The sequence below is a fragment of the Salmo trutta genome, chromosome 2 (assembly GCF_901001165.1).
Source record: "Salmo trutta chromosome 2, fSalTru1.1, whole genome shotgun sequence".
NCBI lineage: Eukaryota > Metazoa > Chordata > Actinopteri > Salmoniformes > Salmonidae > Salmo > Salmo trutta.
Window position 1 is genome coordinate 33,902,704 of NC_042958.1, and position 25,266 is coordinate 33,927,969.

Genomic DNA, 25,266 nt, shown 5'->3' on the forward strand with positions numbered 1-25,266 from the left:
GGGACACAGAGGACCTCTATGGGAGAGTGGAACAACTGAACGCTCAGCATCGTAATGAGTTCACTACTCCCCCTTCTGGAAAAGCAGACTTCTACTTCACCCTTTATTTTCCAGCTGAACAAGGTCATGGAGATGCTGCTCTCTGCTGGGGAGGACTATGAGGTGCATCAAACATGTATCATCAGGCTGTAGCCTTGTACGTCAGACTTTGATAGAACTTGGTCAGCTGACATTCCACTTCATCTACCAGGGTTAGGGTCAACATTCCACTTCATTTACCAGGGTTAGGGTCAACATTCCACTTCATCTACCAGGGTTGGGGTCAACATTCCACTTCATCTACCAGGGTTAGGGTCAACATTCCACTTCATCTACCAGGGTTGGGGTCAACATTCCACTTCATCTACCAGGGTTGGGGTCAACATTCCATTTCATCTACCAGGGTTGGGGTCAACATTCCACTTCATCTACAAGGGTTAGGGTCAACATTCCACTTCATTTACCAGGGTTGGGGTCAACATTCCACTTCATCTACCAGGGTTGGGGTCAACATTCCACTTCATTTACCAGGGTTAGGATCAACATTCCACTTCATTTACCAGGGTTAGGGTCAACATTCCACTTCATCTACCAGGGTTGGGGTCAACATTCCACTTCATCTACCAGGGTTAGGATCAACATTCCACTTCATTTACCAGGGTTAGGGTCAACATTCCACTTCATTTACCAGGGTTAGGGTCAACATTCCACTTCATTTACCAGGGTTAGGGTCAACATTCCACTTCATCTACCAGGGTTGGGGTCAACATTCCACTTAATCTACCAGGGTTTTTTTTTAGTTTGAGTTTATTTTATTTTTACAGGGACAGTGCACATTAATCAACGTTTCAGTAAAAGTGCCGGTTTTAGCCAGCCGGCTAATTTTCAACCGCAGTCCCTGGGCAGGTTATTAAAAACAATTACAATATAGACAATCCTAGAACAGTGAGCACACGCAGAGTAACATAGGACAAGCAAGACATAGCATACAGACAGAGCAACATAGGACAAGCAAGATGTAGCATACAGACAGAGCAACATAGAACAAAAAGCAACAAGACAAAATCCATAAAAACAACAAAGTGTTTCCACACCTCACAAGCTACAGACAACAGACAACATGGAAAGCGGCAATACACAGCTAGGGATTATGTTCACAAATCTGATTGACCTTTAGCCATGTCTTCATGCATTTTGTGAAAGTGTGATATGTGGTGCAGTTATGTGTGTCTGATGGCAGTGTATTCCAGACATGGGGCGCTCTCACAGAGAAAGCGGATTTACTAAAGGTGCTTTTCCTTAAAGGAACTATACAGTCACCTCTCATGGCAGACCTTGTGGATCTGCTGCCATATGTTTGGATTTTCTGTTTAACAAAAATACTGAGTGGAGGGGGAGCTAGGCCATTTAGGATCTTGAATACAAGACATGCGTCGGTGTATTGCACCAGATTTTCCCAACTCAGGAGCTCATGCTTTCTGAGGATGTAACAGTGATGATGGCTATTGGGCTTCCTATCGAGCACTTTGAGAGCCTGTTTGTAGACAGACTGAATAGGTTTTAATGTTGTATAGCAAGCTTGGGTCCAACTAGTCAAGCAGTATGTTAAGTGGGGGAGTATCATCGATTTGAAGTACAGTCTTGCTACCTCTGTGGTCAAACAATTTCGTATAAATCGGAAATTAGCTAGGTTGAATTTGGTTATTTGAATTACCTTTTTCACATGCTTTTTAAAAGAGAGGTTGGAATCAAGTATGATTCCAAGGTACTTAAAATCAGATACCACCTGGAGCTTCTCCCCTGACACATAGACATCTGGCTCAGTAGCATCTGTTGCCCTCTTTGTGAAGAACATGCAAACAGTTTTTTTCACATTGAGATGCAAACACGAGACACTGAGCCACTTTGTAACCTGGACCATTACAGTAGTGAGTTCTTGTGCAGCTTGTTGTTTGCTCTTTGCATGCACATATATCACTGTATCATCTGCATACATTTGAACTTCAGACCTAGTGCAGACGGAAGGCAGATCATTAATGTACAGGCTGAACAAGAGGGGCCCCAGTATTGACCCTTGGGGCACGCCCACATCATAGCTAAGAGTGGGCGACAGCTCATTGCTCACTCTGACGCACTGAGTTCTGCCTTCAAGGTATGATTTCATCCATCTCAAGGCATCGGGGGAAAAGTTGAACTTGGACAATTTTGTGATGGGTTAGGGTCAACATTCCACTTCATTTACCAGGGTTAGGGTCAACATTCCACTTCATTTACCAGGGTCAGGGTCAACATTCCACTTCATCTACCAGGGTTGGGGTCAACATTCCACTTCATCTACCAGGGTTGGGGTCAACATTCCACTTCATTTACCAGGGTTAGGGTCAACATTCCACTTCATTTACCAGGGTTAGGGTCAACATTCCACTTCATTTACCAGGGTTAGGGTCAACATTCCACTTCATCTACCAGGGTTGGGGTCAACATTCCACTTCATCTACCAGGGTTGGGGTCAATTTAAATTTAATTTGAAATTCCAAATCAGTTCTTTAATTCTCTCATGAAGTGGAGAATATCTGTTGAATTCCATTTGAATTTCAACAATCTCCAATTTATGTAATTGGAATACAATTGGAATTAGACAGTTTGGATTGTTTGAATTGCAATTACACTATATATACATTATTCTTTGTTTCAACATTTGTACATTTCCCAGTTAATAGAATGAATGCAAAAATTCACTGCAGGATTTGTTTTAAATAATTTAAACGTGTACTTCTATATTTCCAGTACAGCTAGACTGTCTGAACAGTGACATGCTAACCTACAAAGCATTACATGGACTTGCTCCTACCTATCTCTCCGATTTGCTCCCGCCATACATACCTACACGTATGCTATGGTCACAAGATGCAGGCCTCCTTACTGTCCCTAGAACTTCTAAGCAAACAGCTGGAGGCAGGGCTTTCTCCTATAGAGCTACATTTTTATGGAATGGTCTGCCTACCCATGTGAGAGATGCAGACTCTGTCTTGACCTTTAAGTCTTTACTGAAGACTCATCTCTTCAGTAGGTCCTATTATTGAGTGTAGTCTGGCCCAGGGGTGTGATAGTGAACGGCAAGGCACTGGAGCGACGAACCACCCTTGCTGTCTCTGCCTGGCCGGCTCCCCTCTCTCCAATGGGATTCTCTGCCTCTGACCCTATTACAGGGGCTGAGTCACTGGCTTACTAGTGCTTTTCCATGCCGTCCCTAGGAGGGGTGCGTCACTTGAGAGGGTTGAGTCACTAATGTGATCTTCCTGTAAGGTTTTTCGCCTGGGCTCGTGTGGTGGAAGAGATCTTCGTGGGCTATAGTCAGACTTGTCCCAGGCTAGTAAGATGGTGGTCTGTTGGCATCCCTCTAGTGGTGTGGGGGCTGTGCTTTGAAAAAGTGGGTGGGGTTATATCCTGCCTGGTTGGCCCTGTCCGGGGTCATCGTCGGATGGGGCCACAGTGTCCCCCAACCTCCCCCTGTCTCATCCTCAAGAATCTATGTTGCAATTGTCTGTGTGCTGGGGGCTAGGGTCAGTCTGTTATATCTTGTATAATTCTCCTGTCTTATCTGGTGTCTTGTGTGAATTGAACTATGCTCCCTCTAGACTGGCCACACCTCAGAGCCTGTTTCCTCTCTAGGTTTCTTCCTAGGTTCCTGCCTTTCTAGGGAGTTTTTCCTAGCCACGTGCTTCTACATTTGCATTGCTTGCTGTTTGGGGTTTTAGGCTGGTTTTCTGTATAATGATTCTGTGATGTAAAAAGGGCTTACCCACTGCTGGCTTGCTTCTGAAGCTAAGCAGGGTTGGTCCTGGTTGGTCCCTGGATGGGAGACCAGATGCTGCTGAAAGTGGTGTTGGAGGGCCAGTAGAAGGCACCCTTTCCTCTGGTCTAAAAATTATCCCAATTCCCTAGGGCAGTGATTGGGGACATTGCCCTGTGTAGGGTGCCATCTTTCAGATGGGATGTTCAACAGGTGTCCTGACTCTGTGGTCACTAAAGACCCCATGGCACTTATTGTAAGAGTAGGGGTGTTAACCCTGGTGTCCTGGCTAAATTCCCAATCTGGCCCTCATACCATCATGGCCACCTAATCATCCCCAGTTTACAATTGGCTCATTCACCCCTCCTCTCCACTGACTGTAACTATTCCCCAGGTTGTTGATGTAAATGAGAATGTGTTCTCAGTCAACTTACCCGGTAAAATAAGGGTTAAAATATATATATATATATACATTTGATTTGATGATCAGCCTGAAAGATTGAAGGAATTGAATTTGTGGAATTGTTGCAGACTATATTGAATTGGGAACTGATTTCTTGGAATTTACTTAAGATTGGTTTGAGAGGAATTGAAAGACTGACCTGGAATTTGAATTGAATGAAATGGAATTTACAGGGAGATGGAATTAAATTAGGGATGAATTTATGGAATTAACACCAACCCTGCATGCTTCATTACATTAAATGAGAATTCCATAAGGGGTTGGCAAGAGAGCAGAAACAGACTGCCACCCAGGCCAATTCTGGTGTGTCTTTGGCATACAACTTTGTGTTGGCCTCTTTCTGCAAAATAAACTCTATCCCAGAGTTAGATTTTTAGATGACAGGTGGGTTTTCCTCATACTTTTAGAGGATGTTAGAGTGAATACCTGACCCTTGGATATAGTTGTATTTTTGGAACAATTACACAAATTCTAATGCCAAAGAAACACGAGAATGGATTTCCAAGAGGTGTTGAGTGTTCCTGAATGGTCCAGTCTCAGTCCTGAATGAAATCTGCTTGAAAAACAAAGACAAGGTTTGAATATTGCTGTCCATCAATGATTACCAACAAAATGTTATAGGGTTTGCAAATTTCGGGTCAATTTTATTGCCGACTAACTATTCCCCAATAACTGTCTACCAAACAATTAAATTAGTTCCAAACAGTAAATTACATGACCAACAGAAAATACTATGCATGCGTAGGCCTACCAGGAATGGAGCTTAGAAAACATGTGATAATTATTGATGTAAAACGTAATTTTCAAACATTTGCCAAAATGCAATTTGCGGGAAAACACTATTTTAAAATGGTACACCTGATGTGGGAGGTTTCATGTGACAGCGATTAACATCTCCTTAGAAACGTAGAAAGAGGGGATATCATAATATGCAAGAAATAGGATGGGTTATGACTATTGTACCTTTGACTTCTGGACAAAGAAAGAAAGCTGATATGAAAAACCATAGAACACGAGAGAAATGCTGGCTTCAATGGCATATGAGAAAATCTTCATAAAATATCAGTTTCTATCAGATTATTGGCTAGGCTACATTGAAGAAAGGTAAGACATGCCTCATAATATTAAGTAAAACGTCCAGGTTTCAAACAATTAAGTATATGTTTTCAACATGCCAATTGCCTCCAGGTTTTTGCCTCTACTGAATGGTTTGCAGTTTTATTGTCCACTTTTGAAGTTATTTAGGTTAGATAGCCTAAGATTATTTGAAGTGAAATATATACATTTTCTTCTTTGCTAAGTTTGTTTAAGATAATCTTTGTCCAAACTATGAAATGTAGGCCATTATCTTGCTCTGTCGTAGTTTAGGAGCATTTGATCAGTCAACTATTTGCTGAGGTAGTAGACACAGCCCAGTAAACTAAATGTAATTTAGCACAGTAGCCTAGTAGATGTGGAACTCAAAAACCTTTCACCTTTCACCCGTACCGTGACGTTCATGGCCGTGACGTTGGGCTGCATTAGAACACACGTGCCAGAGAGATCCTTTTCACACCGTGAATTATATAGTCGAGTTTGAATCAATAGACTGCACTGTTGGCGAAATTTACATTTACATTTGAGTAAATTAGCAGATATTAAAGATAACTTGAAAGATGGTTGACAAATTTGTGGGGACCTGGAAATTGATTTCCAGTGAGAACTTTGACTTTGAGTATGTGAAAGTTCTGGTATGATATGTTTTTCTCCAATTGAATAAATGATTGCTGAAATATAATGATAGGAGTTTTTTTTAGAAGAATATATTTCTGATACAATCTTAAGATCTCGTTAGGCTAATAATTTCTATTTATAGTTATTACACATGGGCAATGCCTTTGGTTGCACCACACAATACTGTCAATGGATCCCTCTTGACAGTTTGTTCTCCATTGTGCAGGTGTTGGCTTCATGACCCGACAGGTGGGAAACCACATCAAGCCCAGTCTGATCATCAACATGGACGACCAAGGATTGATCTTTGTAAAATCCCAGAGCACTTTCAAAACGATTGAGATGAAATTCAAACTCAACGACACTTTTGAGGAAACAACCGCTGACTACACTGTATAGGGGATCAAAGCTGGTAATTGTCTGTGTAGGCGGAGATTCTTAGCCCCTTGGTTCTCAGGGGTGCTAGAGACGCTTCCACAAACTTGCTGAACAAACCGGTAACAAGTGCTAGCCCGAAGGGAACAGCAAGGTATTTGTAGGCTGTGCTTTGAAAGGAAACCTGAAAATGTCCCGTGTGCTGGCAGAATGCTTATATGAAAATAAGCCCCCTATAGGTCGACTGAACTGAACCAGTTGCCTTGACGAATAAAACAAAACAGCATATTGTATGTAAGCATACAGAACATGATGATAGCTGTTGCGGATCCTTAGGTCCAGACTGGAGTGTATGCAATGCCCCCCTGGGAACCAGGACGTACCAGGATTAGAAACAAGTGGAAGCACAGCCGAGAGCTGCCCAGTGATACAAGCCTACCAGACGAGCTAAATAACTTCTATGCTCACTTCGAGGCAAGTAACACTGAAACATGCATGAGAGCATCAGCTGTTCCAGAAGACTGTGTGATCACACACTCCGCAGCCGATGTGAGTAAGACCTTTAAACAGGTCAACATTCACAAGGCCGCTGTGCCAGACGGATGACCAGGACATGTACTCCGAGCATGCTCTGACCAACTGGCAAGTATCTTCACTGACATTTTCAACCTCTCTTTGTCTGAGTCTGTAATATGTTTCAAGCAGACCACCATAGTCCATGTGCCCAAGAACACTAAGGTAGCCTGCCTAAATGACTATCGACCCGTAGCACTCATGTCTGTAGCCATGAAATGCTTTGAAAGGCTGGTCCAAACTGGACAAAAAGAGCACTTATGTGAGAATACTATTCATTGACTACAGCTCAGCGTTCAACACCATAGTGCCCTCAAAGCTCATCACTAAGCTCTTAAGGATCCGCCCCTTTTTTACATTTTCGCCTAAAATGACATACCCAAATCTAACTGCCTGTAGCTCAGGACATGAAGCAAGGATATGCATATTCTTGATACAAATTACTTACTTTTACTTTTTGGGGGGTATTTTCTTAAAACTGCATTGTTGGTTAAGGGCTTGTAAGTAAACATTTCACTGTAAGGTCTACACCTGTTGTATTCGGCGCATGTGGCAAATTTGATTTGATTTGACTGTGCATGCCACCAGTTCCCTGCTCTTGCAGCGATCGGCCACAAGTCGAATGACTCTCACTCACTAGTGGTGCCGTAGTGCCCTCTGGGGGCATTGGAGCTAGTTGCCCCTTTGTCGTATTTCTCCTCTGTACCTTTGGCAAGAAGCCTGGATGCAACAGATACTTTTTTATTACATAGGGCAGTGTTGAAACACTGGGATTCGGGGACTGCTTGGTGGCGACTGGCAAATTGTTTTTCTGCTTCAGTTGCTCGTGAAAGCGCTGAGGGGAGAGCTGTGGCACGGGGGATACTCAGGGGTTGAGCGAGACCCCCCTATTTTAGGAGTACCGATCAAGGTCATTATAGTAAACAAAAACTGAAACTAAAATTAAATAAAAACGAAAATAATTTGAAAAACTTAAGCTATACTGAAACTATTATGTTTGCACAGGTCCCCCTGAAGTCACTGCTTCGCGTGCATACTGAATCCTGAGCAGATCAACAGAGATGGAGCCACCAAAGAGGGAGGCAGTGTCTTTTGTACTTCAGCAAATATGAGAGTACAACCGTGGAGCAGCAGGACCCCAGGAAGATGCAATGAATCCAGCAAGAATTTCGACCACTGGGCTTAAGAAATATTTGGTTGAACAGAAACACAAACACATACACGCACACGTGCACCTCTGGAGGATCGGAGGTTGAGATCCGCAATGACACAGATCTCGTCCCATTGGTCTGGGCTGGTTTTGCCATTGACTAAGAGAGTGCTCATTGGCTTGGCTTGGTATGCCAGCAGTAGGGACGTTACGTTCAACACCTGTACTGAACGTGCCACAGCCACATAGACCTTTTGGAATATGGAGGAGAGGAGAACAGTGCCGGTCATAGATGAGGGGTAGAGGTGGCTAGCCAAGGACAGCTCAACTACTGGAGGTTTGCCGAGGTTTGGATCTAGCTGAACAGGGGCTTGTCCCAGTGACGTTAGGCTTCCGCCATGCATGCTGAGACCGCTGGGAGGAGATGTTTCCCTGCGATGGTGTGAGAGGGCAGTTTCTTCCCATTGAACCAGTCCTTGTCAGTGCTGCCACCCCCCACGGGTGTTGGCCAGTCAATACCGAGCCTGCTTCCTACCCGTTTACAGACATCGATAAGCCTATATTTTTCATTATGTGCTGATGCTGCACTGAGGCATGAGCTTGAGTTTTTTCTTCCTCCTCTTTGTCATTGATTTAGAGTATTTCTTTCTAATCAATATCGAGGTTTTAGTCCTCCTAGATGATGTCCCACACTCCATAGCGTGTGCACATCATAACCTTTTTGTCTTCTACCAAACCAACCTATCTTTCGCCTCAAGGCTAATAGCCTGTCTAGTTAGCACACTGCTAGCCAGAGAAAGTGCGTGCTTTCTTTGTTACTCCACGAACAACGCGGGTCTCTCGATTGTCACGCTGTGAAGCTAGTGCTGTCAGTCTAGTCAACACGGCCCATGAGTGGTTTGTGCTAAATGTGAGAGGAAAGCTAGCAATTCTACCTGTGTAGGTAGAAAAGCTAGTTTGGTGTAGCTAGCCTTGTGAGTTACACAGGTTAGGTTTAGCCTTGCAGCGAGAGCTTGTCCTTTGTGTGGTAAGTTAGCTTTGAAGCTAGCTAGCCAAGTTAGCTAAAGCCTTGCGGCTAGGCCTAACCAAGTCTCGATAGCTAGCCGTGTGGTGCTAGCTAAATGGAGACTGACGAGTAGAGAAATTATTATACTCAAAGCAAAACTTTCCTATTGGTCAGCACTCAATACTATCGACAGGAGCTGAAGTCCAATGTTCGGCAGCATTGACCTCTAAACATCAGTAGCGAGCCAGGAATCTAGTCATGCTGAGGAAGGCTTTTATGAATGCAGTCATGTCCGCAAGGAAGAGAGGTGAGAATGATCAGCTGGTCAGCGAATGGCTCCCTTCATGGAGGAGGAGTGAAAACTCAGTGAAAACCGGTAAAGTAAGTTCAAATAAAGTTTATTCAACATTCTGAATTGTTAAGGGACTGTTTGGTATTCTGGAATCTATTTGTTTGTGATGAATGTGGAGGCATGTCAACACTCTAAGCTTAGAGTTTACTCAAGCTGTAGCTACCCATCACCAACAGCACAATGTCCATTCTTACAGAAAATACTATTAATCAGTATCAAAATTATTTACATGCAAAACAATTCACTTTGGGTAAATCCTCAACAGGAGTCGTTTCTGTCCTAATATGGACACCGTATCCTCTGCTAATTGTCTAAGTTATTACAGAAGACAGGATTCACAAAACCAATTTGTGAAGCCATTGTGCTGTCCTTTCCCATTGGTTTGCATACAGTCTTGCAGAAGTCAGGTTTACGGTTGGGCTCCTTGGTCAAATAGTTGGAGGTGTCATCTGGGTAAAAGCATGCAGCGATCAAACGGATACAGTTCAAGACAGTTGCCGCAAGCATAAGGAACCCTGTGTGGTTGGGACAAGAAATACAAAGTCAAGTGTAATGTAAGTGTTACGTAACTGTTATTCATCAGATTATACAAAATTGTCTACAAGATTTTTCTGGTATTCAATTATGACTGGCCTACAGCGTTAGCTTAGCACTGTTCCAATTACAGTATATGTAATGTGACTATAAAATCATGTTATAATTGGCCAGCATCTGCCTACATTAAAATTGATCTCTTACAGAATGTGGGTGTGAGTGGTTGGTATTACTCCAGTATGTGTTCATTCCATAGAGCTGTACTAGAGAGCTCATCTCCTATCTTTGCAATGTGCATAGTCTGAACAGACAAGGTTAGTGATTTACTGCCACCTGATTATACATTTACATTTTAGTAATTTAGCAGATGCTCTTATCTGGAGCGATTTAGGGAATGTTTGCTCAGGAGTATAATTCCTGCTGACCTGGATGGAATTCTGTGATCTTCCTTACCCTTAGCAAGTCCCACTGAGTTGAAAGTGGTGAATGGTGAATGGTGAAAGCCCTCAACGGCACTGCACATGATAAAACAGGCTTTGGGCTAAGTGCGCCGTCTATCCAACTCTATGTTCTTACCACAATATACTGTGTTAGGAGCAAGGTCATGGACACGATAGCTTCTGGTGAACATGGCTCCCAGGCCCACAATCAACACAGGGTAGACAGTAAACGTGTAGCGGATGTACTTGGAGAATATGAAGCTCTCAAAGACAAACCTGTTAGAAAATAGCATTGTTTTCAAAACTGAATTAAACCCCAGCTTCCTAGTATAGTGTACCGATTTAGTCAGTACGGTGTCCATATTAGGACAGCCTCCGTCTCAGCAGGAGAGACTATCCTAATAGGGACACCACAATGATCATTTTTCCATTCAATAAATGATTACAATTTATATGTATGGGCCCATCATTATTTCATTGTCAGTTATTACCAGATGAGCATCCCCAGGAGAAGTACAGTGAGCACCATTGAGCTGACCAGAGGATCAGGTAGCCCAGCCTGGTACCTCAGCACAACTCCCAGACTGACCAGGGCCTCCAGGAGAGTCCACCAGCCAAACACAGCCAGTCCGTTCTGGGTCTGTCCCACACAACACCAACACATCAACGCACAGTTAGACCAGAGGGACCACGATAAAAGACATATGAAACAGACATATTAAAACAAGACGTAGTATTTATTGGTAAAGGATCTGTTTTTAGAATATGTATTGGTGTGTTTAGATTTGTGATGTGGTCCTGGTTGGCCTTGTTTTTAATGGAGGCTCTAATGCATTGTTTTTAGTGGAGGCTCTAATGCCTTGTGAATATGGGTTAGGGGGCCGGAGGTGCGCTGAGGAGGGGCATTGGGTGACCATAATGGCTGGGCTCTCCGCTGCCTTCCTGGTGCGCGGCTTAGCGGATGGATGCGAATGTGTGAGGTTTTGTGAATGGTGAACTTCCCTTAAGGGAAGTCGGAGGTCTGTTCAGAACGTTTGTGAAATAGCACAGTTGAAAAATATATGGCAAATAGAAATCAACACTGGATGGTCTTCAGAAATAGATGGCAGGGGTTGAGGGTAGATGAAGGATAGGACTAAAAACAAATCAAAGATAACTGTTGTATATACTGTGTCTGTAAATTGTACAGTACCAGTCAAAAGTTTGGACACACCTTCTCATTCAAGGGTTTTTCTTTATTTGTTTTACTATTTTCTACATTGTAGAATAATAATGAAGACATCAAAACTATGAAATAACACATATGGAATCATGTAGCAACCAAAAAAGTTTTAAACAAATCAAAATATATTTATATTTTAGATTCTTTAAAGTAGTCTCCTTTTGTCTTGATGACAGCTTTGCGCTTTGCACACTCTTGGCATTCTCTCAGACTGCTTCATGAGGTAGTCACCTGGAATGCATTTCAATTAACAGGTGTGCCTTGTTAAAAGTACATTTGTGGAATTTCTTTCCTTCTTAATGCATTTGAGTCAGTCAGTTCTGTTGTGACAATGTAGGGATGGTATACAGAAGATAGCCATATTTGGTAAAAGATCAAGTCCATATTACGGCAAGAACAGATGAAATTAACAAAGGGAAAGGACAGTCCATCATGAAGGTCAGTCAATCCGGAAAATGTCAAGAACTTTGAAAGTTTCTTCAAGTGCAGTTGCAAAAACCATCAAGCGCTATGATGAAACTGGCTCTCATGAGGACCACCACAGGAAAGGAAGACCCAGAGTTACCTCTGCTGCAGAGGATAAGTTCCTTAGAGTTACCAGCCTCAGAATTGCAGCCCAAATAAATGCTTCACAGAGTAACAGACACATTTCAACATCAACTGTACAGAGGAGACTGCGTGAATCAGGCCGAATTGCTGCAAAGAAACCACTACCAAAGGACATCAATAATAAGAAGAGACTTGCTTGGGCCAAGAAACACAAGCAATGGACATTAGACCAGTGGAAATCTGTCCTTTGCACTGATGAGTCCAAATTTGAGATTTTTGGCTCCAACTGCCATGTCTTTGTGAGACGCAGAGTAGGTGAACGGATGATCTCCGCATGTGTGGTTCCCACCGTGAAGCATGGAGGAGGAGGTATGATGGTGTGGGGGTGGTTTGCTGGTGACACTGTCAGTGATTTATTTAGAATTCAAGGCACACAACCAGCATGGATACCACAGCAATCGCGGGCGATACGTCATACCATCTGTCTTGTGCTTAGTGGGACTGTCATTTGCTTTTCAACAGGACAATGACCCAACACACCGACAGGCTTTGTAAGGGCTATTTAACCAAGAAGGAGAGTGATGGAGTGCTACATCATGTAACGATCTGCGCTGAGAGTCGGGAAGCAAGTTCAGGGAGTGTTTTAATAAATAAATGTAACATAATACAAAACACGAACAACACAGAGACAAGAAACAGATACAATGATGCCTGGGGAAGGAACCAAAGGGAGTGACATATATAGGGAAGGTAATCAGGGAAGTGATCGAGTTCAGGTGAGTGTCATAATGCGCGTAACGATTGTGACAGGTGTGCGCCATAACGAGCAGCCTGGTGACCTAGAGGTCGGAGAGGGAGCACACGTGACACATCATTTGACCTGGCCTCCACAATCACCCGACCTCAACCCAATTGAGATGGTTTGGACCGCAGAGTGATGGAAAAGCAGCCAACAAGTGCTCAGCATATGTGGGAACTCCTTTAAGACTGTTGGAAAAGCATTCCAGGTGAAGCTTGTTGAGGGAATGCCAAGAGTGTGCAAAGCTGTCATCAAGGCAAAAGGTGGCTACTTTGAAGAATCTCAAATTTAAAATATATTTTGATTTGTTTAACAATTGTTTTGGTTACTACATGATTCCATGTGTTATTTCACAGTTTTTATGTCTTCACTATTATTCTACAATGTAGAAAATTGTAAAAATTAAGAAACACTCTTGAGTAGGTGTGTCCGAACTTTTGACTGTTACTGTATATAGCATGTATAAGCTGGAAGTAGAAACCTAAGTGTTGTTGTCCATTAGTTTACTCCAATTAGGGGAGGGGAGATTGTTAGGGGGAAATAATGAAGGAAAATATATTTTAAAAAATATTAGATTTTTTTTATATATATAATGATTTGGAAAGTATTCAGCCCCCTTGACCTTTCCCACATTTTGTTACTTTACAACCTTATTCTAAAATTGATTGAATTGTCCCCCCCCCTCATCAATCTGCACACAATACCCCATAATGACAAAGCAAATATAGTTTTTTATACATTTTTGCAAATTATACAAATGGAAAAACTGAAATATCACATTTACATTAGTATTCAGACCCTTTACTCAGTACTTTGTGAAGCACCTTTGGTAGCGATTACAGCCTTAAGTCTTCTTGGGTATGACGCTACAAGCTTGGCACACCAATATTTGGGGAGTTTCTCCCATTCTTCTTTGCAGATCCTCTCAAGCTCTGTCAGGTTGGATGGGGAGCGAAGGTGCGCACAGGACCTCAGACTGGGGGCGAAGGTTCACCTTCCAACAGGACAATGATCCAAAGCACACAGCTAAGAAAACTCATGAGTGGCTTCGGGACAAGTCTCTGAATGTCCTTGAGTGGCCCAGTCAGAGCCCTGACTTGAACATGATCGAAACATCTCTAGAGAGACCTGAAAATACCTAAGGTGCTTCAACAAAGTACTGAGAAAAGGGTCTGAATACTTATGTAAATGTGATATTAAATTTTTTTGCAAACATTTGCTTTGTCATTATGGGGTATTGTTTGTAGATTGATGAGGATATATATTTTTTAATCCATTTTAGAATAAGGCTGTAACGTAACAAAATGTGGAAAGTCAAGGGCTCTGAATACTTTCTGAATGCACTGTATATCCCACTGGGCACACACTGGTTGAATCAACATTGTTTTCATGTAATTTCAATGTAATTTCAATGAAATTGCGTTAGACCAACATGGAATAGACATTGAATTGACATCTGTGCCCAGTGGGATAGTGCTACATAATTTGATCTTAGGTCATTGCTGCAAATGATGCCAAGAAAACCTTAATGATCTCTAATGACTACTAAGACATATGAATCCGATATATTAAAACAAGACATACTGTACCAAGGTTAATAAAGTACTATCTTATCTTAAGGTTAGTGAGGTCATTGCTGCAAATAATCTCAAGAAAACATCTATTACGACCTGTTAGCGTAACTGTTCCGCTTGCGGCTTTCTTAAGAGCACTAACTTGTATTTTTTGCAAACAAGAAAAGCTAGCACTTCGGCTGCACGGGTGGTGGTATTTCAAGCTAAAGAGTAAGTTTAACCAATTCAACTTGGTTACATAAGGTAATTTTGCCCTGAAGCTCATTGGCTAACAGCAGCATGATAAAACAAGCAACTGTGCTACATCTTGACATCATTATGTAGATAAGATCTTGAATTCACCAGATAGCGGGTCCACCAGGGTTCTTTAGGGTTATTGATGGCCAGCCAGGTTCTGTGATTGTGCAGGTTTCGGTAGGACACATACAGCATTTGGAAGCTGTGAATTGGCATAACCCATTTAAAAAACAGGGATGGTAGAAGGTCACTGTAAAAACACAAAAGATGTTCCATATTTAGTATTGCCTTTCTTGGTTCTGCACATAGGCCCACTGTATTTATTTTGTCATATTTTAAAATCCCAAAATGTGTATCTTAAAGGGGAAGTTTATATTTTAAGGTCCAATGCAGCTGTTTTTATCTCCATATCAATAATTTCTGGGTAACAATACAGTAACTTACTGTGATTGTTTCCAATTAAAATTGTCATCAAAAAGATCCATTTCTCAAGCAAGAATGTTGCTAAGACTGTCTGGGAGTGGTCTGAGTGGGAGGGGGAACTGAAAAATAGCTGTTATTGGCAGAGAAGTTTGGAACTCGCTTTCTTATTGGTCTGTTATCTAATTTACCGCCTGTGTGATGTCACCAGGCAGGCCAAATCTCCATCCCAGATAAACAGACAAAAATTTCAGGTGGTCTTTTCAAACAGCTCTTAAACTAAAAGGGTATTATCATAATTTAAACAATTTCACAGTATTATTCTAACCTCATAGTGTAGAAAAACAGTTGAAGTCGGAAGTTTACGTACACCTTAGCCAAATACATTTAAATGCAGTTTTTCACAATTCCTGACATTTAATCCTAGTAAAGATTCCCTGTCTTAGGTCAGTTAGGATCACCACTTTATTTTAAGAATGTGAAAGGTCAGAATAATAGTAAAAAGAATGATTTATTTCAGCTTTTAATTCTTTCATCACATTCCCCGTGGGTCAGACGTTTACATACACTCAATTAGTATTTGGTATATTTGCCTTTAAATTGTTTAACTTGGGTCAAACGTTTCGGGTAGCCTTCCACAAGCTTCCCACAATAAGTTGGGTGAATTTTCTCCCATTCCTCCTGACAGAGCTGGTGTAACTGAGTCAGGTTTGTAGGCATCCTTGCTCACACACGCTTTTTCAGTTCTGCCCACAAATGTTCTAAAAGATTGAGGTCAGGGCTTTGTGATGGTCACTCCAATACCTTGACTTTGTTGTCCTTAAGCCATTTTGTCACAACTTTGGAAGTATGCTTGGGGTTATTGTCCATTTGGAAGACCCATTTGCAACCAAGCTTTAACTTCCTGACTGATGTCTTGAGATGTTGCTTCAATACATCCACAGAATTCTCCCTCTTCATGATGGCATCTATTTTGTTGAAGTGCACCAGTCCCCCCTACAGCAAAGCACCCCCACAACATGATGCTGTCACCCCTGTTCTTCACGGTTGGGATGGTGTTTTTCAGCTTGCAAGCATCCCTCTTTTTCCTCCAAACATAACGATGGTCATTTTGGCCAAAAGGTTCTATTTTTGTTTCATGAGACCAGAGGACATTTCTCCAAAAAGTACGATCTTTGTCCCCATGTGCAGTTGCAAACCGTAGTCTGGCTTTTTTTATGGTGGTTTTGGAGCAGTGGCTTCTTCCTTGCTGAGTGGCCTTTCAGGTTATGTCAATATAGCACTCATTTTACTATGGATATAGATACTTTTGTACCTGTTTCCTCCAGCATCTTCACAAGGTCCTATGCTGTTGTTCTGGGATTGATTTGCACTTTTCACACCAAAGAACATACATCTCTAGGAGACAGAACTTGCCTCCTTCCTGAGCTTGGTCCCATGGTGTTTATACTTGTGTACTATTGTTTGTACAGATGAACGTGGTACCCTCAGGCATTTGGAAATTGCTCCCAGGGATGAACCAGACTTGTGGAGGTCTACAATTGTTTTTCTGAGGTCTTGGCAGATTTTTTTTCATTTTACTATGATGTCAAGCAAAGAGGCACTGAGTTTGAAGGTAGGCCTTGAAATACATCCACAGGTACACCTCGAATTTATTCAAATGTTGTCAATTAACCTATCAGAAGCTTCTAAAGCCATGACATAATTTTCTGGAATTTTCCAAGCTGTTTAATGGCACAGTCAACTTAGTGTATGTAAACTTCTGACCCACTGGAATTGTGATACAGTGAATTATAAGTGAAATAATCTGTCTGTAAACAATTGTTGGAAAAATTACTTGTGTCATGCACAAAGTAGATGTCCTAACCGATTTGCCAAAACTATAGTTTGTTAACAAGAAATTTGCTGGGTGGTTGAAAAACAAGTTTTAATGACTCCAACCTAAGTGTATGTAAACTTCCAACTTCAACTGTGTATATATAAAACACAGGAAAATCACGTTTTTGCCTGCATTGGGCCTTTAAAACTGTTAGATGGTTCCTCACCCTGAAAGTAGTCTAGCTGAAGTTTGTAGTGGCTGTTTAAATAACAGTAAACCATGGGTTAGAGTTTATCCTGGCACGTAGACCACTTTCAGGATGAGAAATCATCTAACATTACATTTTTAAAACTTCCCCTTTAAATGCAAAAAGTGCCAAACTACTTACTGCCTGTCCCAGAGAAACAGCCAGGTGATCTTTGCTACGTTGATTATAGTCCAGATCAGATAGAATGACGGAGGGTGAATCTCAGGGTTGCAGGAGACTGGACCAAACACATTCCTTTTATGCAGAGAACATCAATCACAACTGAGTGATATAAATCACACATGCTGTACAGCCTCATCATTTAATTGTCATCACTTAGGCATTCAGTTAACCTTTGGAAGACTAGGGGGTGAGTGAGTGAGTGAGTGAGTGAGTGAGTGAGTGAGTGAGTGTATGTGTGATACCTCTGGAACACAGTAAAAAGAGAGTGTATGAGCCAAGCACTGTTCCATAGCCGGAGCATGATCCAGGTGTTGTCTGCCCAGCAGTCCATGGTCACCTCCAGAGGAAAGGACTCAGAGACATTATCCAATGTGGTCATAAACAAACCTAGGGAGTAAAGCCATTGCATGTTCGGTAAAAGGACTCTGTAGAGAGCAATAGTAATGCTGTCTTTTTGTAGGCATTGACTCCTCCATGGCTCATTGGCCAAAGCCTATAGGGAAAACATGTTTTTGTTGTTGAGTCTTTAGATAAACGCAGAAAAGAAGGTCTATGGTAAACACCGGCTTAGGAGTCCCTATATGTTTTGGTCTTTGAGATAATCTTCATCAGCTAACGTCCTTTTGTGTGAATTTTTTTACATTTTCGCAAAGAAAACAAGCACATAAAGGCTTCAGAACTCATAAAAGTCATGTTAACTGACTGATATTATCTCATAGAACAAAATATATACGATCTCCTAAGTCTGTGTTAACCTCAGGCCTTATTTTCGGGCGTTTGTCCCAAAACCCCATAGTTGCCCCATTAATTTCCTCCATAGGAAAGGCTAAACGAACCAGAGGTAACTCATTTCTGTTTTTTTTTTACTATAAACTAGCAAGCTCTACAATCCATGTGCTACAGTGTCCATATTAGGACAGCCTCCTGCTAAGACTGAGGGTGTCCTAATATGGACACCATACATTTACTGTGTCTAACAGTAAGTATAGAGTTGCAATGTAATACCAGTATAAGCTCTGTGAAGATGAAGCTGTATTGTGAATAACAAGCCAGCTTATCCTATTGGCAATGGAGATACTTTAGTGTTTGCCTCCCATCATAGGAAACAGATTCACAGCATGCACGAGTATGGTGTCCATATTAGGACAACCTCAGACTGAAACAAGCCCTGCTGACACAGTCCTAATATGGACACTGTTTAACAGTGAGATGGAGAATACATCAGTATGAGCAGTAACATCAAAGACAGCACAGTGTGAAGATGTGCAGAAACTGCTTCTCCAATAGAAATCCCTGATCACACCTCTAGGTGATGTCATGGCGGCGTTAGCAAGAATAGCCCATGCATAGAAACACTTCCCCTGGGTCTGACGATTGTGTTGCGTAGAACTGCGCATGTGCAGGTCGTCAAATGAGAGGCACTCCTTCGATTTTGACAAAAATGAAAGCGTGTCAGTTTTTCACTTTTTTCCCCCAGGTTGTTGTAATGACATGTTCAGCTAGTTAAGCCATTGGCTCGAATATAGGTTGGGCCTTTAGAATTTGAGAAAATGAACAACTAAGGACACATTTGTCCCGTCTCCCATTGACTTTCCAAACCCCAAACCCCGGTCTGGTCTGTTGAGACTCCTTCGCGACGCATTCCCGGAAGTATCATGATGTTGTACCTCTGGGTTTGAAAACTCGGTGGTAACATCACCTCCAGTTTACAAAGTTTCCTTTCAGAAGTGTCCGGATAGTGCGTTTATCAACTCATATGCTTATGTAATGTAGTTGGTGACATGCAGATTAGGATTTAAAAATACAATCATTGGCCTCTCTTCAGTGCTGGGCTGTAAAAAGGTGACATTTAGAATGCGTGGCAGATCAAAGGTCTATCGTTAGATAAAGTCATTCCACTGTGGATACATTGGTGTATGACAAGTTGTTCTAACTTATCTTCTCAAAGGGATCCTTTGGGTGACATACTGTATATGCATTTGACACATCCCTGCAGGAGATATCATTTACAGGTCATATTGGGTAAAATAGTCATTAATTACGACAGTGACAAAGTTATCATATATACAGGGGGGTCCGAAATGATTGGCAGCCTTGATAAAGATGAGCAATAATGACTGTGTAAAATACTCAAACACTGACTATATTGTCTGCTTAAATTTTTTTGAAATTCTATTATTTTATACTAATACAATAGCTAGGATGAAGAAATGTTGTTTAATAAATAGTATTTTTTCCCCCTCAAAAAAGGTAGAGGTCAAAATTATTGTCACGCCTAAAGATTAATATTAAAAAAGTAGTGATAAGTTTAGTATTTGGTCCCATGTTCCCAGGACGCAATGACCACATCAAGCGTTTGACACTGCAATCTTGACTCTACAAATGGTGGCATTATAATCATATCATTGCATTTAGGATACATCCACTAGCCACTGTACTCGTTTATCCAGAGTGTCTGCTGAACCAAAGTCCCTGATGCCCTCACAGTATTGTACTGTAGTACAGAGATGGACCAGGTGTCTGGTAGATTTCACTCACCGCCAGAGTTGGTCCCTGATGCTAGAACATGGAAGGTCTCGGAGACCACCAGGCTAAACATGGCCAGAGCGATACATGCACCGTGTAGGACCACATGGTGATGGTGTCCCCCCATACTGGCCTGGCCATACGAAGACACACGGGAGCGGTACATGCTCCCTGTCCAGCTATCAACTGTAGAACACTCGCCTCACACACCACACTCTTTTATACACACACACACACACTATCTTGGATCGCGTGCATTGGACTTTGGATGATGGCACTGTTTCAGTCAGTGTATCATGGTTTACTGTAGCATAATAGGTTTACTGTGTGTATGTGTGTGTATGTGTACATAATTTGTGTGTGTGTGTGTGTGTGTGTGTGTTTGGTTATTTTTCCCCATGGTGTCTAACCAATGGGTGCTCCTACTATTGCACAGTGGTACACGGTTGTATTTACTATTGTTAAATCACAATAACATTTACAGATAAGTACGTTAGTAAGTATAATATTACACTTTATTTCTATAGCTTCATTCATACATAAATGCAGTCCAAATTGTTGTACAGTATAGCACCTAAAACAAAACGTCAAAACACAAAGGTAGATCAGATCACGGTATACAAACAATATTGTGGTAGTTAAAGGTTAACAAAATAAATAAATAACACAATCACATTAACGTCATTGAATTAGTATTGCGGTCATGAGAGAATTCCGGTTCATAGTTTTATCACACACAGTCATTGATATGATTTCGAAAAGACATTAGCATGGCCAATGGTTATGAGCTCAATCTATACAGTACAAAGGCACTATTAGCCTAAATCATCACCTAAATGTCTTGCTGAAGCAAAGCCTTATGAATCCAACACAGGGAGAGTTTGATCATGTCTCAGCCATTAAATGTTTAAGAAAACAACATTCAAACAAGGAATGAATATCCGCAGCAGCTCTCTTCTTCCTACATAAAGATGAGCTTCTGTGTTCTGGCGATGTCCACTGGAGACATGAGCTCCTCTTCTCTGTAAAACGGTTTGTTCTTGTGCTTCCATAACACCATGACAATGCGTACAAGGAACATGACACTAGTTATGGCCAATATGACAGCTGGAAAAGAGATGAGGCATCAAGCATATTAGCCATAAGCGCCATGGGAAAGTCACTGCAGTGACTACAGACAGGGATACGAGAATAACATTGACACTAGTCTAGTAGTGAAGATAGTGTAAACATTGCCAATTGTACATAAGTATACTCAGTTCTCATTATACTTATGTACAGTAAATATAACACGATCTAATCTTAAGACTTGATCATCTACTAATTAAACATATGTACGGTGTCCATATTAGGACAGGCTGTGTTATGTTATCTTCCTCTGGGTGTCAGTTTAGGAGTCAGTCAGGACATAGGGCCTACCAGACATGATGTCTATGTGGGTACCGGGCGTGGCTGGATTGGCCACACTTGCTGCCAACACCAGAATCACCACAGGGTACACTGTGAGGATGTAACGCACGTGCTTATCCAAGTACCAGTTCTCTATGACAAACCTGAGAGAGTTATGAGGAGGAAGAAAATTTAAATCAATAGTGCATCAAATTCCATGCTTAAAAAAAGGGGAGAGAAGGAAAGGTTTCTGGTGATTGTATGGTGGCCCAAAGGGGCAAATTAGCTTTTAAAATGTAGTGACAGCATGCACACAACGCAGGCACTTGCTTTGTGTGCATACACTGTCACTACATTTTAATCAAAATGATTTGCAGGCACTTGCTTTGTGTGCACGAGCTTTCACACAATTTTTAGAAGCTACTTTGTCGCTTAGGGCCACTGTATCATTATCTTGTCATGCCACTGTCATAGTTTATGTATATTAAGTAAATCCACTGTTCATGAATTTGCAATGGAAAATCTACTGGCAAAGCTCAAATGGTGTGGTTTATTGAATCAACATCACTGAATTAAGAGGTTAGATAAAATGTAGGATCAAACTCTCACCATCCTATGAGTCCCAATTGGAGCAGAACTAGTACCATTATTGCAGCATCTGTCTTGGGTATTGGGGTTTGATGGTCTAAAACAACGGTCAAGTGTAAAAAAGTAGCCACAGCCCACCATGTTGCATACAAAGCCACTCCGTTTTGCACCTGTAAAAGAGTTTAAAAATACGGTGGCCATATAAGGACAGCTTCAGTCCTACTGAAACTGAGGCTTCATAATATGGACACCATAAACAGATAACACATGTCTGTACCAAAAAAGTAACTGTCCGGCACACTTATGGAAGGTTTGTGTACACAATACAATGTTCTTGGAGATTCGTAGAAAAAAATGCTTTTGTACCAGTATTCGAATGAGCCAGAGATCATTGTTGTGATATTTATGGAGCCACGCTCCATAGACGACCAGTCCGTAGCAGGAGAACATGATAATAACGCAGTTGGAGATGGCCTGTAATGCTGTGATCAGGAGTGTTGGCACCATCTTTCTATGACAAACACAGAATCTAGAAAACGTAATCTGTCTTGAGAAATACTATACAAGTGATTTCCTTGCCACGAATTCAAAGTAGAAACTCAAAAACAACTCAAAACATTTTAAAAGTTGTATATAATTGCACAGTAAATACACATAATATGATCACTTACTCTTTGTCGTACAGAAATAACCATGCCATATTCAAAATACTATTCACGATCCAGGACAAGTAGAATCCGTAGGGCAGGACAGCAGGAGTGGTGTACATCCATGTATAGGCTTCCCTAAGGAACAGGAACATCATCATGACAATTAACAACAACAACAAAATCACCATCATCACCATCAGCCTCATCATAATCAAAAACATCATCATCATCATCATCATGGCCAGAACTAGGCCTGGGAATTTTGGAAAAGTTACCCGAATTCTGCAACCCTAGCCAGGACAGTAAAAATCACTCTTTCTGCACTTCAATATTTTTTTTATTTTTTTGTCTCACCTAAGTTAGATTGTCAGTAAATACAGGCTAGTTAGCCTGGATGCCTCCTTATGGAATTGTCATGTTTGGCAAGACAGTGAGAGACAATGATTCAGCAATATAGCAGGAACCGATCTGGGACCAGGCTAATGTCCAGTGCAAAGTTAATTTCATTCCAGCCAGGGTTTGGCTTGGAAAATAACCAAAAATGTCTGAAGGAACAATGTTGACATGATTGTTGTAGTGTCAGCGAGAGTCTAGCTTTAATGGACAGTATCGTACCTTCTACGGAGATTGTGTATCAGATAGATGAACATGCCGATCAACCAGACGTTAAGGACGTCCCATAGAAAGAGTACCCATCTATCCGGGGTTAGGTGCGTTGTGGACTTGCTCAGCACATACTGTGTGGTTTGCATGAACGCACCTACATGTTCAAACACACAGGTTACAAAACATTCCGTCAGATGCAAAAAAAAGGAAGTATATTTCAAACAGATGTCATTGACTTGAAGTGGACTTTAAGAATTCACCTGTCCAGGGCCCAAATAGAGCCAATATGTTGAATGTCAGTGAAATTAGATAGCTGATTAGGGCCAGAAACATCAGCAAAACACGGACTGAAATGCACTCGCCCATGTTCAGGATCTGAGGACAGAAGTACAAAACTAATTTCAGTACTGACATTTCAATCCATTTCAGTACGGTCATTTTAGTAGTAATTTCAGTCAGAAGTCACATGTCATTTTAGTCAGTCACACCCTCATTTCACTATGTCAAAAACATTTGATTTCTGTGTTCTACCCCGCTGCACCACATTGGGCAGTTTGTTTCGTTCCACAATGTTTCTCAGATGGCCCTATTCAACATTATTACAGTACAACAATGCATGTATTGTTCCTAATAAAATTCAGTTAATTGTTTCTAAACGATACTGTCATAAGACTGATGAACAGTATGTGAAATAGAATATCTTACCTTATGATGGTGGCCCTGAAACACTGTTAATTCCTTCTAGGATAGACCTTCTTGGATATTCTGTGGACAAAGTCATCAACAGATTGTTCCCAGATGCTCCCACACAGGAGAGTAGGTGGATGCAGCACACATTAGGTTCACAGTCTTGAGGATGGTCTGTCTGCTGCTGGTGCTGTCTCCACAGATAATAAATAGATCTGCCCATGGACGGAGAGAGATGTGGGTGGACGTAGCAGAGACTCCTCCTCTATCTCCATTCACAAGCCCACATTAAGTCATATCCGAAGGACAATCCGCACCATTGTGTGCGGGAACAAGTCGTGTCATTGTTGTAATAATGTCAACCCTTACACAACGTTGAATAGGCCACGGCATAGGAACACTGTGGAACAAAACAAACTCCCTTATGTTATAATAGTGGAGTCACCTCAATGTTATGTCCCTGAATAAAAGAGGAGCCTGTACCTCACTCAGATATCTTAACCATCTAAATGGATGATGTATTCCATGGGCCCACAAGGTGTCAGATCGGCTCTATTCTTTTTTTATAGCCATGCTGTAACAGCATGTGACATATAGCCTTATACCACACAGTGTCACCATTGCGTTATATTACACCAGTAGGCATACCGTGCATTTAGTATTATTTCTGCAATCCGTTAATTCTTCCGCCAGACAGCATCGCCTGCAGCTCAATTCCTGTTTACATGTGTACTGCTTTTAAAACACCACTGAGCTCTTAAGAAAAGATCCTCCCAAACCCAATGGCAACACTGGCAATAACTGGGCGAGGTTTCTTCTTACATCTCAGGCATGTTTTCTAATGAAGGTGACTCTCCACGACAGAGGCTGTCCTAATATTGTAACAGCTGTCGTAGTAATGAGACCAAGGTGCAGCGGAGGATGTGTGTTCATCTTGAAATTTTATAGAAAAAGAGAACACTTACAAAATTAAACAAAAGACGACAGCAAAACAGTCCTGTCAGGAAAACACTCTAAACAGAAAACAATCACCCACAAACCCCAAAGGAAATACAGGCTGCTTATGTATGACTCCCAATCAGCAACAACGAACTACAGCTGTTCCTGATTGGGAGCCACACACGGCCAACCAAAGAAACAAACCAACATAGAAAAATAAACATAGAATGCCCACCCATGTAACACCCTGGCCTAACCAAAATAGATAACAAAACAACCCTCTCTATGGCCATGGCGTTACAAATATGGACACCGTAGGGTTAAGACATTGTGTACACTCTTAAAAATAAAGGTGCAATTTGGAGACAAAGAAGGTTCTTGAGAGCGATAAAA

The 25,266-nt window shown here is 41.6% G+C and overlaps 2 protein-coding genes across 3 annotated transcripts; both read right to left on the reverse strand.

Annotated features, from left to right (window-relative positions):
- Positions 1 to 9,493: 9,493 nt before the first annotated feature.
- LOC115154312 (uncharacterized) lies at positions 9,494 to 20,220 on the reverse strand. The gene is made up of 7 exons (XM_029700405.1): positions 20,027 to 20,220; positions 17,731 to 17,875; positions 17,447 to 17,560; positions 14,925 to 15,069; positions 10,930 to 11,078; positions 10,575 to 10,714; positions 9,494 to 9,979 (listed from the first exon to the last, which is right to left on the reverse strand). Exons 1-7 carry the CDS (start codon positions 20,178 to 20,180, stop codon positions 9,768 to 9,770), a joined length of 1,059 nt encoding a protein of 352 aa, XP_029556265.1. The 5' UTR covers positions 20,181 to 20,220; the 3' UTR covers positions 9,494 to 9,767.
- Positions 20,221 to 20,505: 285 nt separating this feature from the next.
- LOC115154318 (uncharacterized) lies at positions 20,506 to 24,146 on the reverse strand. 2 transcript variants are annotated; one of them, XM_029700429.1, is made up of 8 exons: positions 23,953 to 24,146; positions 23,508 to 23,622; positions 23,257 to 23,401; positions 22,663 to 22,776; positions 22,358 to 22,502; positions 22,013 to 22,161; positions 21,434 to 21,567; positions 20,506 to 21,121 (listed from the first exon to the last, which is right to left on the reverse strand). In XM_029700429.1, the coding sequence occupies exons 2-8, from the start codon at positions 23,611 to 23,613 to the stop codon at positions 20,976 to 20,978; spliced, it is 939 nt and encodes a 312-aa protein (XP_029556289.1). In that variant the 5' UTR covers positions 23,614 to 23,622; positions 23,953 to 24,146; the 3' UTR covers positions 20,506 to 20,975. The 2 variants fall into 2 exon arrangements, with proteins under 2 accessions (XP_029556289.1, XP_029556279.1); XM_029700419.1 differs by having other exon boundaries at positions 22,358 to 22,520.
- Positions 24,147 to 25,266: the final 1,120 nt, after the last annotated feature.

Bases quoted from the DNA above. Each gene is read 5' to 3' on its own strand.
- LOC115154318 (XM_029700419.1), bottom strand. From the start codon at position 23,613: ATGGGCGAGTGCATTTCAGTCCGTGTTTTGCTGATGTTTCTGGCCCTA. The intron at 22,777-23,256 runs GTACGATACTGT...CCTGTTCCTTAG, and splicing joins ATACACAATCTCCGTAGAAG to GGAAGCCTATACATGGATGT. The intron at 22,162-22,357 runs GTACAAAAGCAT...ACTCTTTTACAG, and splicing joins TCTGGCTCATTCGAATACTG to GTGCAAAACGGAGTGGCTTT.
- LOC115154312 (XM_029700405.1), bottom strand. From the start codon at position 20,180: ATGTACCGCTCCCGTGTGTCTTCGTATGGCCAGGCCAGTATGGGGGGA. The intron at 11,079-14,924 runs GTGAATTCAAGA...TGTGTGGGACAG, and splicing joins CCTGGTGGACCCGCTATCTG to ACCCAGAACGGACTGGCTGT. The intron at 10,715-10,929 runs GTAATAACTGAC...ATTTTCTAACAG, and splicing joins CTCCTGGGGATGCTCATCTG to GTTTGTCTTTGAGAGCTTCA.